Raw genomic sequence first — 17,139 nt, forward strand, 5'->3', positions numbered from 1 at the left:
TTTTTGGTCTGTTTATTTTTTATTCAATAAATTTTACGGAAAGTGTAATTCATTTGAAATCTTAAATTATATATAAGAAAATAATAATAAAAAAAAGAAAAACAAGAGTTCATCATTTCTAGCAATATTTATGATCAAGTGATTATATTTCTAAAAACAGTTTTAACGCAAACATTAAAAATATAGTTTATTATCTAAAGAACTAACAATACAGGAATACAAATTCTTTCACCATCATCATGGTTAATTTAATATTAGTGTTATGCTTCCAGAAAATTACTTAGGTTTGGAACTAAAGTATTGTTAAGATAGGACCGGCCTCGGTGGCAGGCCATCGGTCTACAGGCTGGTAGGTACTGGGTTCGGATCCCAGTCGAGACATGGGATTTTTAATCCAGATACCAACTCCAAACCCTGAGTGAGTGCTCCGCAAGGCTCAATGGGTAGGTGTAAACCACTTGCACCGACCAGTGATCTATAACTGGTTCAACAAAGGCCATGGTTTGTGCTATCCTGCATGTGGGAAGCGCAAATAAAAGATCCCTTGCTGCTAATTGGAAGAGTAGCCCATGTAGTGGCGACAGCGGGTTTCCTCTCAAAATCTGTGTGGTCCATAACCATATGTCTGACGCCATATAACCGTAAATAAAATGTGTTGAGTGCGTCGTTAAATAAAACATTTCTTTCTTTCTTTGTTAAGATAGTTCTGAACATCTGAGTCCTTTCAAAAGACTGAAATTAATATTGTTTCTTAAAATCATTATAAACTATGACGTCACTATGGCGTGTGCTGTATTGACGTCACAACCTCTGTGTTTCTGCTTGTCTGAATGTTAAAAGAAGCTCAAAATTCATTTCATTTCCTAATGTGTTGTTTTTTGCTTCATACATATAAAATTACTGGAAGGTAAAACCAGTTTGGGCTACTAAAAACACATGTATGTAATATGTTGTAGCCGATCTCAATGTTTGTGTCGTTAAATATAGACTCATTCATTCATAGAGATGCCAACCCTAGTTGGAGTGTCATAGGAATCCAGGCCTTCAAAAATAGGAATCCCACCCCCCAAAATAGGAATGTTATCAGTGATGGCTCAGGAGTGTGTTTTTTGACATTTTGGTAAAGTAAAGTTCAAGGCCGTACACAATCGGCAAACATCAGGGCTGTTCGGAAGACCGATTGCAAGCCTGGTTTATTCTATATCACCACGCTTGCCATGCTCCCTATTCGGAATCCATAAGTTTAAAGAAGAAGGCAGGAAACCAATCCACGACTGTTGACGGTGAAGAAGGAAAAAGTTCTATTGCTCCGGTGTTAACAACATCTGTGCCTTCTAAAATATGATCAGACACCAAATACACGAAATTACGATTTTCTTTCTAAAAATCAGAACAATTTCGAACAAGACAATCGTAATAGTGTAATCTGTGCTTTAAATTCATAATGATTCCACTAAATTCGTAATGGTTGGAATATCTGCATTCGTATTTAATTATTTAATATGTAATCTTAGTCATTAAAAAGGGTTTATTATTTGGAAACATAATGCAAATGATACAAATGATGGCTGCACAAGTAACTTTGTACAATGTGTAGTCACCCTTAGCCAGTAGGCGTACAGGCAATTGCCAAATTTCAACACCAAGATGTTTGTTTGGTTTGTTGAAAGACGTAAATATTCCACAGATCTTCAACCGTACCTGATTTATGAGTTCTTCAGGAACCACAGATGCTGGTACCAAAGGCCTGGCGCCGACAATCACCCCTGACCTTCGACCTCTGCCGACATGAACTGTACGCTGCATGCGATTGTAGCTCTGTGGTTGGTTGTTGTTGCGTGTAGTAACAGCTGTTGTTACCCATCTCCTGTGAGAAAAACAATGATATCATAATACAGGGTAGAAAGGGTCGCTTGCCACAGAAGCGGAAGAAATTGTTAGGTATGAGCAAACACTTTAAATGCCTCTAGTCATCCACGCTGAGGATTTTCGAAGCTATCTTAGTGCTACAGAACCACAAAACTATCGTAGGCTATGTTACTACAGTACATGCCACAGTGACGTCATAGCTTATGATGGTTTTACGATTTTGTAGCACTAAGATAGCTTCAAAGATTTGGGCCCAGGTCAGTTAAGTATCAACCATTATTATATACATAACAATGAAATATATAGATCTACGGAAACCATAAACGTGATATCCGGTGAAAAGTCTTATTTCCTCTGTATTTTAGCTACAGTGAAAATATAAAAATCGTATTTACTTTTTTGTAAAAGTTACTTTAGTATGTGATTAAATTATCTCCCTTTGTCTCATTTCTTCATATTTAAGTCTGATGATTGCCAATGCATCTGATCGTATTTGAAAAATATAAAAATGTAATTTAAACAACTGTACCTATAAAAAAAGGGTTACAAAGTGCAATTGCGATAAAATATCTAAAACAAATTGAATCTGAAGCTAAATAATGATGACACAATGTAGTGTCACTGAGTGTAAGTGTAAGAATTTAATGGCGTTCAATTCGTTTTGTTTTGTACAATTTTTTGGAGGATCGCTTTGTCAGGTATATTTGCACAGCAGTATTATTAAATAAATGTTAATAAAGATCATTTTTATTCAAGTTTCTTTTTAAAAGTCTATGGTCAAGTACATTTTCTGGAAAAGTTCCATAGGAAGAAATATATCATGGCGTTACGTGCTTTCGATTGGATAAGCGAAAGATAATACAAAAAAGCGAAAGATATTGTAAAAAATTGGGAAAGATGTATATAATACATATACCATTTCATGGTGTTTTTTCCCAAATACGATTTTTATGTCAACTCGTGATGTGTGAAAACCATATTTTCACTCACTGCTTCGCAATTTGTAAAAATATGGTTTTTCATACATCACTCGTTGACATAAAAATCGTATTCGATAAAAAATAATTAAATAATTTCACCAAATTAAAATAAAATCTATTTCTGTTTTCAAAATTCAGAACTGGCAAATTTGGCGAAATGGCAGTGCTAGCTCAAGGCATTACCATGAAAATAAATGGGAGGGGAATGATCTATTTGCTCCCCTAATTTAAGATAATGGGGAGTCATTTAAGATATTACCAAACTGAACACGGATATATGTCATCCTTTTGTGGTAATATCGTGGCTCACATTGGAATGAAAATTAACAAAATGTGGTTAATTTAAGGAATATTTTATTAGCCAAAAACTAAATGTTGTAGCCACTTTGTATATATAAAAAAATAGCAACTGGTTAATTTGGCCATGCTCTGGGCGAGCCCAGACTATTTATAAAATTCACATGCTAAGTGGAAGTAAAAACTACACTCCTTGAACTAGTCTCAATACAGTGATGGGGAGCAAGAAAGTAAGAAATGTTTTAACGATGTACTCAACACATTTTATTTACGGTTATATGGCATCAGACATATGGTTATGGACCACACAGATATTGAGAGAGGAAACCTGCTGTCGCCACTTCATGGGCCACTTTTTTTGATTAGTAGCAAGGGATCTTTTATATGCACCATCCCACAGACAAGATAGCTCATATCACGGCCTTTGATATACCAGTCGTGGTGCACTGGCTGGAACGAGAAATAGCCCAATGGGCCACCGACGGGGATAGATGCTACACTGACTGCAGGCATTACCACTGGGCTAGGTCCCGAGCCTGGGGAGCAACAGTGACAGTTCCCCTTAAACGACAAGATGTTTTTTTAATTAGTCTCATGCCCTGTATTGACTGTTCTGAAACCTACCCTGCAGGTTGCGACGACCCGGTGCTGAGAGCATCTGACACCAGCACGAGTGGACTCTCCACAACCAGCGTCGCGCTGCGGTTACTTGCACGATCATTCTTCTCGACTTTGGCTGGCTTTGACCTGCACAAACACACAGTATCCACATTTAATATATACGAACCACTTTGGTCTGTTCATGAAGGATTTCTTCTATTCAATATAAATTTTATATATATATATATATAATGAGAGTATAATCTTCAAGCATTTATTCTTGAACCCATCCTGGTTATATAAAGCTATTATTTGGCGGTTATATTTTCACAGACCCCCGAATATTTCTGTTTTCCTATAAATGCTTATTTTGTAGTTGTGAAATTCACTGTCATTATGTCAGTCTTAGCAAAATTAGTGCAAAGAACACTTGGTTTTTTCTCTCACTTATATGGTTCAGACGTTTTTTGGTTTTGTAATTGAATAATGTTTTATTATAATTATGGACCAATTTTTTTTCTGTAAATCACAATTCTGCCTGCATGCCATAGATTAATACCTAAATACAATGTACATTTTATCAGATCTCTACAAAACTTTGGTCAGTATCTGATGTTTAGATGTGTTGTAGAATTTAGATTATTCGGAACCATGAACCATGGCCAGTTTTGACAGGATTCTGGTTTGTTCAGGGTCTGGTTTTGACACGTTTCACTGTATACACATGCATTTATATAAATATAATCATTGGTAAAGAATACTCTCCTTGTATTGTAACTGAATATCAAAGCATGTATGAATGTGTTAAACAACATACAACTCAGGGCCTCATTCAACAAAGCTACCTTAGCACTACTATCACCGTAAATGCCTATAAATCGTGACCATAATTTTTGTCTACGATCGCCAGCTTGCTAAACAACATGGCATAGCTTACTATTGTCATACAGTGAAAATTTACAATTGGTACAAGACAGATCAGGGCTTGAACTTAAGAATTTGTCTCCAACGACAATTTTTTAAATAATTGCCATGGCTGAAACGGCCACCCGATGTCAATTTCGAGCCTGCCTTTGGCAATATACATTTTAAAGTGACATTTGCAGCAAATAAACATGATTGAAAGGTTATTATGTTGTATATAGACATTGAAACGAGTAAGTGTTGAATATTGGCAGTTAATATACACAAGGTGCAAACATTTTGCCATTGTTGGGGAGTTTTACCTATGGCGCAAAAGTGCCGTCGGTGATGATCTCTACCTACGGCAATTATCTCAACGACAGTAATTGCGGCTAGTGTCATCGTTAAGTTTGAGCCCTGCAGTTGTAAGCCACTAATTTAGATGTCAAATGGCAATTAGATGATGATTTAATCATTTTCTAAGAACATGGCTGTTAACAAAAGTAAAATGTTCTGACTGAAATTTCAAGGTACAGGGCATTGCCCTGGTTGGGGGTTTAGATGGCAGATGTCAGTGCCATGATTATATCACCATTCAAAATGGTAGTGTTTTACATGACAATTGTAGTCCACTTTAAACATGTATTTCTCCCAACCCAAACCTTGTTTTTTTTTTTTTATTGGACAAAAACATTAATTTGATGGGTCCTGCAGTGAACCTATATTAATGAATATAGTCCTATTACGATGACATTTGCTGGGGTGTTCTTTCACAAGCTACGGACATTTTTTTTAAAGTTTGCATTATTACTTGATATTATTTATTTAGGCTTGACCGCCAGCTAATGGACGGCAAATCAAATATTCAAATACATTTACATCGGGTCGCCGTAGTCTTATTGCAAATTCATTATGGTCGTAAAAAATTGGGGTAAAAGCCAATATCTGATACTGCATTACGCTAACTTTGAATAGTCCTCTGTTGATCTTTGTGTCCATTTAACAATACGTAACGCAAAATCTTGCAGTTTTAATACCCCTCTCGCTCGTGTAACGTTTTGTGACCATGTCATATTTTACTTTGGGGTCTTTAGCAATACATACATGTTAAAATAAAACGGCAATGACTGGATGCATACTTTATTAATTAACATTACGTTGCACAATAACACCCCCCCCCCCCCCCCCCCCCCCCATTACGTTTTGTCACACATCCCATAATTCCTACTCTCCTTAGTGCACGTTGAGTAGTTGAGTAGTGCACGTCGAATGAACCCATTATTCAATCGTAAATAATAAAGAACATACCACTGGTTAATTTTTCACCGGATCAATTTTATTAAGTCTCAATATCTATAATATGCAATCTAATAATCTCCCAGCAGAACTATTACATTGTAACAGTGTTCAAACTCGCATGTGCTGTTCGTCACATGGTGTGACATCGGGTACGGCCATTACTTCAAAGGGAGTGAGTAGCACATTTAAATTAGGGGGTTTTTTTTCACTTAATTTACAACTACTGTAGTAACGTTTTTTTTTTTAGGGGGGTTTAATTACAAAAACCGTACCAAACATGATTTTTTTTTTTTTTTAAATAATAATAATTAAAAATCTGAAGAAAAAAAGTACGAAACAGATGTACACACCCTTTTACAAAATAAGATCGTCTGCTTAAAATAGCACAGCAAATGGTAGTGCAGGATGCACATTAAGTCAATACTTTTACTTTCTATATCCGTAAATAGCGGATTGGACGTGTTGCGATAGATCCCAAATATGTGTTAACGCAAATGGATGGATTAAAACAAAAAGTTATATTCTTCTACCAAAAATATATTATATCAGACAATGTGAATGTAGGCATTATTACTAAAAACCATGATACAACAGACTGTATCAAAACAGGATACACCTAATTTGCATATCCAGGTCAGAGTTGTTCGTCACGTGTTCATAATCAATCGGAAAACCAAAACGAAACTTTTTCGATGTCATTTTTGAAAAAACATACAATTAGCTAAATTTGTAAAAAAAATTATGAGTTCAAGTGTCCACAATAAGAGCAACTTTGGGAATCTTTATTGGGAAACTGTTGGGTCGAAGGGTCTAATTGGGGAAAAGTTTGATATTGGATTGGGAATTTACGTTAGGGGAATGGGGCCGTTCACTGGCCCCAAAATGTATAGTAGTTTATAGTCTGGGATGGGTCCCTAAAGGGGGTCAGTGGGGCAAAGAAAACATCCGAAGCGATCGGGTTGACATTATGGAAACCGAAAACGGCCGAAGTGATTCTCATTTAAAAAAAAAAACAAAAAAAACCTGACTGAAAACATAATTTCTACAATTTCTCTGACGACGGAAATCCGTCTCACGACGGACAGTTAACAGCCATGTAAGAAGAATACAAACTTTTTGTATAAAAATGGATCAAATATATACCAAATACCTTTTATGAAACTCAAGAGTTTGAGGAAAAACATTCTAGGCCATATGACCGTTAACGAAAATACAGGAGATAACTCTCATGTCTTATGCATTTGGTCATTATCGCTTAGCAAATAAACTGACAAATTGATGAATGTCCGATACCAATGAATACATCCAAGATGTTTCCTAAAAGTCGCTAACCAATTTATTATTCAACTAATTCACACTTCTTAGCAAAGAAAATTTTAATCATTAAAGGGACACTTTCGACTACCGTACGGTTGCTTCGTGGAACAACTGTAAAGTTTACAGTGCCATTTAAAACTGACCTTAAGTCACTACAATTAACATTTAAGGCTTTAGCTAAGATTCGTTCATTAAGTGGGGTCCAGGGCCCAATTTCACAAAACATCGTAAGCCTAGTTTTGCACGTAAACGTAAATCTACGACTAAACCACAACTCTTAGTACTATTAAAAGTATAACAATTATAGTCTGAAATACAATTATTTCATTTTCTTTCGTCCTTAAAATGCTCCATCTTTCACAATGATGTAATTTTCTATGTGAAATGGACGCCAATACACATGCAAACTTTTGACCGGTATAACTGCTAGTAGCAGACGTAAAGTTACAATGTTTTGTGAAATTGGCTTCAAGGCCTCTAAGATTTGAGAATTTGCATAACCCTTTATGTCCATGTAAATGATTTCCTGAATTTTGACCAAACAAAAAATAGGTTATGCAAAATTAGATTTGTCCGAATGTGTGAATGAAATGATAGTTCTCACAATTTTCAGCGGCGTGGGCCCATATTTATGAATCCATCTTAGACTAAGAAATGTAATAAACATTGTAGGTTGTGACGTCACTACTGCACATGCCACAGTGATGTCATAGTTTATAATGATTTTACGATTCCGTAGTCTACATTCGCTTCGAAAATATGGGCCCTACAACGTATGTATTTGTTACTAGTAAATAATATTGTACTATATCAGTAAACATACACTTTGCTGTCAGTGGCTTTATTCAAATCCAAACGATCAGTAGCCACAGAGAATGGAATCCGACAAACGCGTCCATCCTGAAAAAATAAATAAAACAAAGTCTGAAAGTATTAAATAAAACAAGCTGTATCACCAAAAGTTAAAAGTTTCTTTTGTTTAACGACATCACTAGAGCACATAGAGTAATTCATTATCAACTACTGGATGTCAAACATTTTGTAATTCTGACACAGTAATCAGAGAAAGCACGCTACATTTTTTTCCTAATGCAGCAAGGCATCTTTTATAATATGCACTTTCTGACAGACAGGAAAGCACATACCATACACTTTGACCAGTTGTGGTGCACTGGTTGGAATGAGAAAAAAAAAAACCAAATCAGTTGAATGGATCCACTGAGGTGATTCAATCCTGCGACACAAGCACCTCAAGCGAGCACTCAACCGACTGAGCTAAATCCTCCACTGTATGATCATGTAATTTTCTAAACAACATGTATTACACATGTATGTGGTAAATAGAAGCAATTGATGTTACATGGGAGTAAATTAAAATCAATTTAATAAAACTTTATGTAATCTGAACTATAAGGAGCGATTTAATGCAGCCTTATAAAGGCCGAAGTCAGCTAGGCATACATAATGATAATGTAATGATGTAAAGTATTTCCTTCTAAATTATTAAAATGTGGTTAATTTAAGCAATATATTTGATTAGCCAAAGACTAAATATAGCCACTTTGTATAAAAATCAGCAATAGAAATTTTTATTTGTTCATCTGACAAATACATCGAAAAATCTACTTGTCCAGCAATATTTACACTTGTCCAAATAAATGTTTTGTTTTATTAAAGTATAAGGACCGTATTTTTGAGTGCTCAAAATTAAACTGAACTGAACATTTTTACTTGTCCACTGGACAACTATTGAGGTACATTTTGCATGTCCGATTTTTTACTTGTTATGACAAACGGAGAAGGGCTTATTTCAAACACTGAAAATTAACAATTGGCTAATTTGGAAATATACAGGGTGATCCATGATGGGTGAAGGAGAGTTTTGTGTGAAAACTTAGGACCTGCGAGATGTATTTTAGGAAGGAAATGTTTTATTTAACGACCCACTCAACACATTTTATTTACGGTTATATAGCGTCAGATGGTCATGGACCATACAGATATTGTGGGAGGAAACCCGCTGTCTCCACTTCATGGGCTACTCTTTTCGATAATTAGCAGCACAGGATCTTTTGTATGCACCATCCCACAGACAGGATAGCACATACCACGGTCTTTGATATACCAGTCGTGGTGCACTGGTTGGAACAAGAAATAGCCAAATGTGCCCACCAGTGGGGATCGATCCTAGATTGACTGCGCACTAAGCGAGCATTTTACCACTGGACTACGTCCGGCCCCTATGTATTTTAGAGCATTATGAAATTAAAGTACATCAGAATCACAAGCTAAACAGCAGATAAGATAATCGTAGCACACTGATCTCTTGAAAAAGTTGTCAAACATATGGTCATTTTGACACAGTCATAGACATGAAACCCCCTACATTTTTTCCATTAGTAGCAAGGGATCTTTTATATGCACCATCCCACAGACAGGATAGCACATACTACGGCCTTCAATATCCCATTCGTGGTGCACTGGCTAGAGTGAGAAATAGCCCAAAAGGCCCACCAACGGGGATCGACCCTAGACCGATCACACATTAAGCAAGCATTTTACACTGGTCCCACATCCCGCCCTAAAACTGACCTGCTGCAATTTTTCTCGTGGCTTTAGCAGATGTATACTTATTTCACCTGCTAGGTCTCGGGACTGCTTTTCACCGATATTCTGAGTCCTGCACGTGTTACTAACTCAAAGGTAAATGTACTATTCTCTCATCCTCATGTATATATGTATATTTCTATCCCATGAAAGAAAGCTATGTAAGAAGCTATCCTACATGGCATATCACGCCCTTGTATTTAAAATGACTTTAGTAATATATGACGTCATATTAATCAGGGGTGGGAATTGGTGAACTGTAAAAAGAGGAAATCTAGAGGGGTCCCGGAAATTCATGAAATCCTAGGTTAAAATCTGTGCCATCCGACACATTCTGGAGGAAAGGACGATGAAAATGAGAGGAAACGCAATGTTCCACGAGAGGAAAACAGCTAATCTGAGGAGAATTGTCACCCCTGATTAATGTGAGATGGTGGCCATAGGTCATTAAACAGTGTTTTAAATTAATATTTTGTGATTAAAATCTTCATTATAAATTAATATAAAAACTATCTTGTTAATTTGTAGTGTTAAATTTTATTTAACACGTGAAAGAAACACAGCAAATATGATACAGTAGTGTAGTTTATTTATATGATAAAATGGTCAAATAAAAAAAGTTACTTGTTCAGCCATCTATGTTCTTTCTTGTAAAATAATGATTTGTTTACCGAATGAATGAGAGACTCCATCATATGCGGTCATGCAGGATAGAAAAAGTACACCCTCAGTGGTGGAAATTTCAACCATGGGACTCAGCAAGCCTCGTCCTGAGTCGAAATTTCCACCAACTTGGGTGTACTTTTTCTATCCCACATGACTATATATGATGCAGTCTTATATTCTTGCCTACTGGACTGAATTAGCCAGCTTTTGAACAGTGCTAGATAAATCTGTCTAGCATCCCGGTGCTGGACAATTTCTACATACGTGTGACATCATAACTCATGTTTTATGACAATTGTCGTCATAACTCATGTTTTTCAGAATTCTGTTTGCCATTTCATGTTGTATCAATGTTTTAACAATATTTAAATAAATTAATATTTTCAACTTTATATTTATCTTTAAGTTGTTACATTTTTATGTCATTGTGTTTTACTGTTTGTAGGTGAAATGTTTACGAATCGTTCTACAATAAACAAACCGTATGTTGCTTACAAAATTAATGTTTTGTTACTGTAATTAAATGGGCAAGAAAAAGAATCAATCACTATTATGAGATATAGATAAGGCAATTCAAACCTTCGGGACAAACGCTTTTGTCCCTCAGGTTGGAACTGTTGTATCTATAACTGACAACAATGCTAGATCCTATTAACACATACCTGTAGCAGCAAGGCAATGTGATGAGGTCCAATCACACACTGAATTATCACTTGGTTTCTAAGGCAACAGAGCGCCGGCGGACTTGTGAATCCATGGCGACTAAGCTTCTCGGCTACCTCACGAAGTCTGAGAAATAAAAAAAAAACTTATTACATTCAGGGGCCTAACTTGGGATCTTCAGGTGGTACCCAGCCTTTTTCGGCGATGGAATAAAACACTATTGGCTGTGCCCAGACAGAAACAAAAATATATATATTTGTAATCTCAGGTGGTACGCAGCAGCATACCTGCGTATATGGAAGGAAATGGTTTATTTAACGACGCACTCAACACATTTTATTTATGGTTATATGGCGTCGGACATATGGTTAAGGACCACATAGATACTGAGGGAGGAAACCCGTTGTCGCCACTTCATGGGCTACTCTTTTAGATTAGCAGCAAGGGATCTTTTATATGCACCATCCCATAGACAGGATAACACATACCATGGCCTTTGATGTATCAGTCATGGTGCACTGGCTGGAATGAGAAATCTGTGTATATGGAAGCTAGGCCCCTGACATTAATCAGTCTGTACACTATATAAATACACACATATTAGCAGGTACAAGAATACTTTAAAATTAAATACATGCAGCTTACTGGTAATGTTTCAGCCTGCATGTACATTAGTCTGTGTCTTAAATGAAGATGTAAGTTGATCATCAATAATAAATAATGAATAGATTAAGTTGGTGATAGTACTAATTTTGTTTATTAAATCTGACTCCTTGTTATTTCCATTTCTAAAATGGTCAGATCAACCAAATGGAAAATAATTTTGTTAACGAAAATATATCAATCATATAATATCTTACATTTTCAGTGCAATCAAAGTATGTCACATTTTTCAGATCACATACTTTAAGAATTTGATAACTTTGCAAATTAGATGTAAATTGATTGAGGTCACGGCAATATATTTATTGACATTTAAGCATATGTACCAGGGTGACACACCATAATTGACATATGCATTCGTAAGTCATCAAACAAAAGACATTTCAACGGCAACCATATACTGAAAGCTGTTCAGCATTCAGAAAACAAAAAATGTTAAGCACTAGTTTATTTTTATGTAAGGATATATCCCAAATGACATCATTTCCATTCAAAAAGACACTGCGTCACATAGTCTAACGTCATTTGAATATCTAGTAACAGCGGACTGGAATTAAAGTTGCGTGTACACTTTACAAAAACATGTATTAAATTTGAGATTATATGATAAATAGATTACTACCCTTGTATGTTTCGGTATCGTTAATATATTAGGAATAAAAATAATGTATTATGCTCGCCAGAGACTCACATAATACAATTTTTATTCCTAATATATGACATTAACAATACCGAAACACTCTGGTAATAACCTCTCTCTCTGGCTATATATATCTAGATAATTAATACTAGTTTGTTAAATTAAAGAGACAGACTCTAATCTTAAAACACTAAAGTGTATCTTTCACTAGTATTAGAGACGTTTTTGAAACTTGAAATCAGACATTAATTAATTTTATTTTATCGTTTAGATTATCCATTTATGTACATCCAAAGTGTTCATGGTCACCCCCATTCTTGGTGCTGGGATGTCGTTAAACATTCATTCCCATTCCTGGTATTTTTAATGCCACGAAATGCTTTTTTCATAATTTTGAAAACATATGTACTTCAGAGATGTTACGGTTATGATAGGGTGCACAAAACATATTTTTATCAAATGTTATTTATACAGTTTAGTGCAAAAAAACTGCTGTACATATTCTTCAAGTGGGGTGTGTGGCAGAGGCGGCACAGCCAATAGCTGATGGATTTATTCCAGTTAACACTAGCCACTAAAACATAATGTATACACAACAGCCAGCTTCCTACCAGCTAGCCTGGACCACTACCATATAGTTCATAATTGTATGCTTAAATCGCCTACTAAAACAAATATACTGACAGCCATAGAAAACGCAGAACTCATTTATTTGGCTCATTTTTTATTTTTGAGATGAGGTCTGAAATACAGGGTAGAATGAATGTAACGAGATGGAAGGTCACGTCAAAGCGTACTTTATGCACATGCTGAAGCATGTTCGGGAGCAGAATTCTCGAAAATCTCCAAAACGCACATGCAAGTCATGCCACTGGCACTGTACAGTACTTACCAGTTCTACAGTTATAAAGCCGGGTAATTAAATGTATTGCAATGACGTTCACGATGCCGCAACTTTCTGGCATTGAGAGGGAACGAGCCACAGGAGCCGGCTTGTAGGCGAGGGAAGTGGCCCATAGATTCAATTGCCACAACTCTACGATTGTGAGACTCCAACACAGCCTACGACAGAAGGGTCATCTGCTCCATGAGACGTCGCTGTGCTGCTATACCGGATGCCCATGGTGGGCACACCCGATATTGACATTTTGTACCACATTACCAGAAATTCTGTTTGGCATCCCACGCACAATAAATGCTGGTTAACCTGACTACTGCGAGATATCTCGACGTCACGCCAGTCGACATACTGTACACTGTATACAGTACATTCCCCAATTCATATTTCCCGCTGTTTTGCACACAACACTCACCGGAAGCTTGGAATTTTGAGTTCAAAAAGTGGTTTTCGGTAAGTATTTTTGTTTGACAACAATGGCGGCACGTCGCGGTCATTTTCAGGGATGATAGCTAATTTTATTATAAATCTTATAATTTTACCAATAATGAAAATCACCAAATATTGCAATATGAATCGTAGTTCGTTTTCATAAAAAAATTCTGGTCAGAAAACCACTGTTATCAGGAATAATGGACATAAATACTGGACAGCTACCCACAAATGCCCGTAAGTAAATACAACTTTTTCTATTTTTTGCCTAATTTTAATCGCCATTAACGGACTTTAAAAAATATCATAAAAATTACAAAATCCCACAAAAATAATATTTACCGATTCATATATGAACTTTATTTCATGTATTTATAAAACATTTAAGTGAATATATGTCAGTAAAAATGATAAACTTGTACCCAATCAACGTGGTTTTTGTCAATAATTAATCTAGTAGTCTTAATGAAATATAGAATTTGCTTGCTACTTTCACTGATTTAATGAGACTTGAGTTGGTGCTGCGTTTTCTATGGCTGTCAGTATAGGTCAATGTTATGGAGAGTGGCTTACATGTATAAATCCAAAAGGAGTTGGCAATATCGCCAACCTACAGTACTCTATATGAAAATTTAAGTATGGTACAGTCAGTGTTCGAGATTAACGGTATCCCGATATCCCAGAATTTAATTTTGGATACCAGACTTCAATAACCCAGTATCCCACCGGAATACCATATAATGCTGTTGATTTTTTTTAATCCTGCATTTTTATTTTTTGCTGAAACAATGAAAGTAACAGTGTCGTCCAAGTTTTCTACGATGTTATTTATGAATTTCATTTAAGTGGGATACTAAATTCTCAGGTGGGATACCAGATTTTGAAATGTTAGTATCCAACTGGGATACTGGCCAAACACTGACAGTACAGTGTACTAAGTACGGTAGGTAGGTAGACCTCAACACAAATGGTCATTTAGATTACAATAACAGAAACTTTCAAGAACAGACATCCATTTACAAGGTGGAAAAAACCTGAAATGATTAGTCATGTCCTAATTCTATTAAATCTAAAAAAAGAAATATTTTATATTTTTATGTACACATTTATTATTTTAGTGTTTTCCCTAGCTTGCTTTAGCATGGTGCAGCACCATGCCTCAATAGTCTAGCACCATCTTGCCTTAATCAGCACCATGCTGCCCTGAGATTAAACAAGCCTTTTTCACTAATTAATTCTAAAATTGCCTTTATAAAACACCCAAAAAGGTATTATTAATTAAATAAAATATGCCTTTTATATCTTTTGCCATTCATTTATTAAAGCAAGCACATAAATTACATTAATGTTTATTTCAATTAATTTTTGTGTATTTTTAATGAAAAACAAGTGCCCCTAAAATGGTGAAAATGCCCCAAAAGTGTTTGGTCTACCATGCCTTGCCAAATTTCTAGGGAAATAACTATATTTCTTCCAACAGGCAAACAAATTTTCGAACAATTCTGTCAAACGACATTCCAAATGTATATAAAACATTTTAAGATTTAAAAAAACAGGAAAAATCATTATGTCTTTATTCTGTTGGAAGGAACAAACAGAAGTCTTGCTATTGCTGAAAACTCAGGATAATCCATTTAAATAATATTTGTAATCTTTGACTGAAACCACCCGGAGTCACAGATTCGATGAAAAAAAACCCCAACAAAAAACAAATGGTTATTAGAAAAAGATAGATCGCCCGTCGGGCTGGTAGTTGTACTTTTTAACTTGTCTGCTTTAAAATATGTTTGTTCTTTTTTTCTGTAACGTTGAAACCTAGTTTAATCAAATGGTATTTGTACATAAACATGTACTTTGATGAGTTTGAACAGCAAAATGAATGCCTGTGATTGACGTTTAACCGTATCAGGGATGTAAACCAAAAAAGTACAAAAATCTGAAGCAAAGGGCATGGTAAAAAAAAAAAAGGTGCTTGTGCTATGTAAATCGTCTGTAACAGGGCTTGAACATAAGAATTGGTCTCCCACAGTAATTTAAAAACATGAAATAGCCCACCGACTGTAATTTAAAGCTGGCAAAAGCATTTTAAAATAAAAGACTTTTGCAGCAAATAAATAAGACTGGCAGCTAATGTATATACTTGGTGTAAACATTTTGCTATCATTGAGGTGGTGATGCTCCCAACCTATGGCAATTTATATCTAAATAACAGCAATTGCTGTCGGTGCCATCATTAACTTGATTAAGTTCGAGCCCTGTGTTACAGTGTGTAAAACAGTAGACAACGAATGATTGTGAATTGTAAATGACCACAAAAAAGTCGGAAATCTGTGAATCTGTGGAAAATTTACATCCCTAATCAATAAGGAATATTTTATACATTGATGTATTAAACAAATTTTAATTGTTTATACTTTTATTATATGGTGTCGTACATGTACGGTTAAAGACCACACAGATATGCGAGAAAACATGCCACCATGCCATGACCGGCAAATTTTATATGCAGTATCCAACAGACAGCATAGTACATACCAAGTTCTGTTCTGGTGAGGACTAGAGGATTTGTTATTTTTTTATTTTTTTTTAGAAATACCACTTAGCATCATTGTGCGATTATGTGTCTAGTGGATTATTTTGAAAAAGTCTAATACTAGCAGTAGCCCTGTACATATAAATATATTTTATTTACAAATCTTCGCTGTCCAATCAAACATAAACGAGGGCACTGATAAATAAACAAAGCCTTATTGAACACAACATGGTATACTTTCTACATTATTCATTGTCTGAAAGTGACCTCATCATACCACGTACATTCTCGTCGGGATTTCAGGATAAACAGGTCTGGTGTTAAAACAAAAGCTATCAAATTACCTGTCATTTAATTGATCATCCGTTCCGGGAAGTGGTTGAACGATAAAATGAAGAGATGTCATTTCAATTTACAAAAAGGAAAAACAAATTTATATTTAATAGAAAACAGAAATAAGTTAAATTGTACGATCAAACGCCTGCAGTGCGCTCAATTAAAAAGTCGCCATCTTCTTTTTCCATTTATCAGTTCCGTATTTTCCTCCTTTTGTTAGGAGATCCACAGTAGTCGAAAGAATGTTTTCCACATAGAGGATGCCGCTGATGACGATGGTTGTGGTTGTGATGCTTACGGTAATGATGATGCTGATACTGATGATACTGATAATGATAAATAACCTTTTCGTTTTAATGTAAACTTAATTCTCGAATACTATCAAAGGATTTTGGGCTGTGAATTCAAAACACAATTAACGGGTTAGTGAACTGAG

At 35.5% G+C, this 17,139-nt stretch overlaps 1 protein-coding gene across 1 annotated transcript in view; it reads right to left on the minus strand.

Moving 5' to 3' along the window:
* Positions 1-16,868, minus strand: part of LOC121377952 (E3 ubiquitin-protein ligase UBR5-like) — a 102,428-nt gene extending 85,560 nt beyond the window's left edge. The window contains 5 exon segments of the mRNA XM_041506045.1: positions 1,702-1,867; positions 3,771-3,893; positions 8,089-8,165; positions 11,201-11,327; positions 16,712-16,868. Of these exon segments, the coding sequence (XP_041361979.1) occupies positions 1,702-1,867; positions 3,771-3,893; positions 8,089-8,165; positions 11,201-11,327; positions 16,712-16,773 (555 nt within the window). The 5' untranslated portion in view covers positions 16,774-16,868.
* Positions 16,869-17,139: the final 271 nt, after the last annotated feature.

The sequence above is a fragment of the Gigantopelta aegis genome, chromosome 7 (genome assembly GCF_016097555.1).
Source record: "Gigantopelta aegis isolate Gae_Host chromosome 7, Gae_host_genome, whole genome shotgun sequence".
Classification (NCBI taxonomy): domain Eukaryota; kingdom Metazoa; phylum Mollusca; class Gastropoda; order Neomphalida; family Peltospiridae; genus Gigantopelta; species Gigantopelta aegis.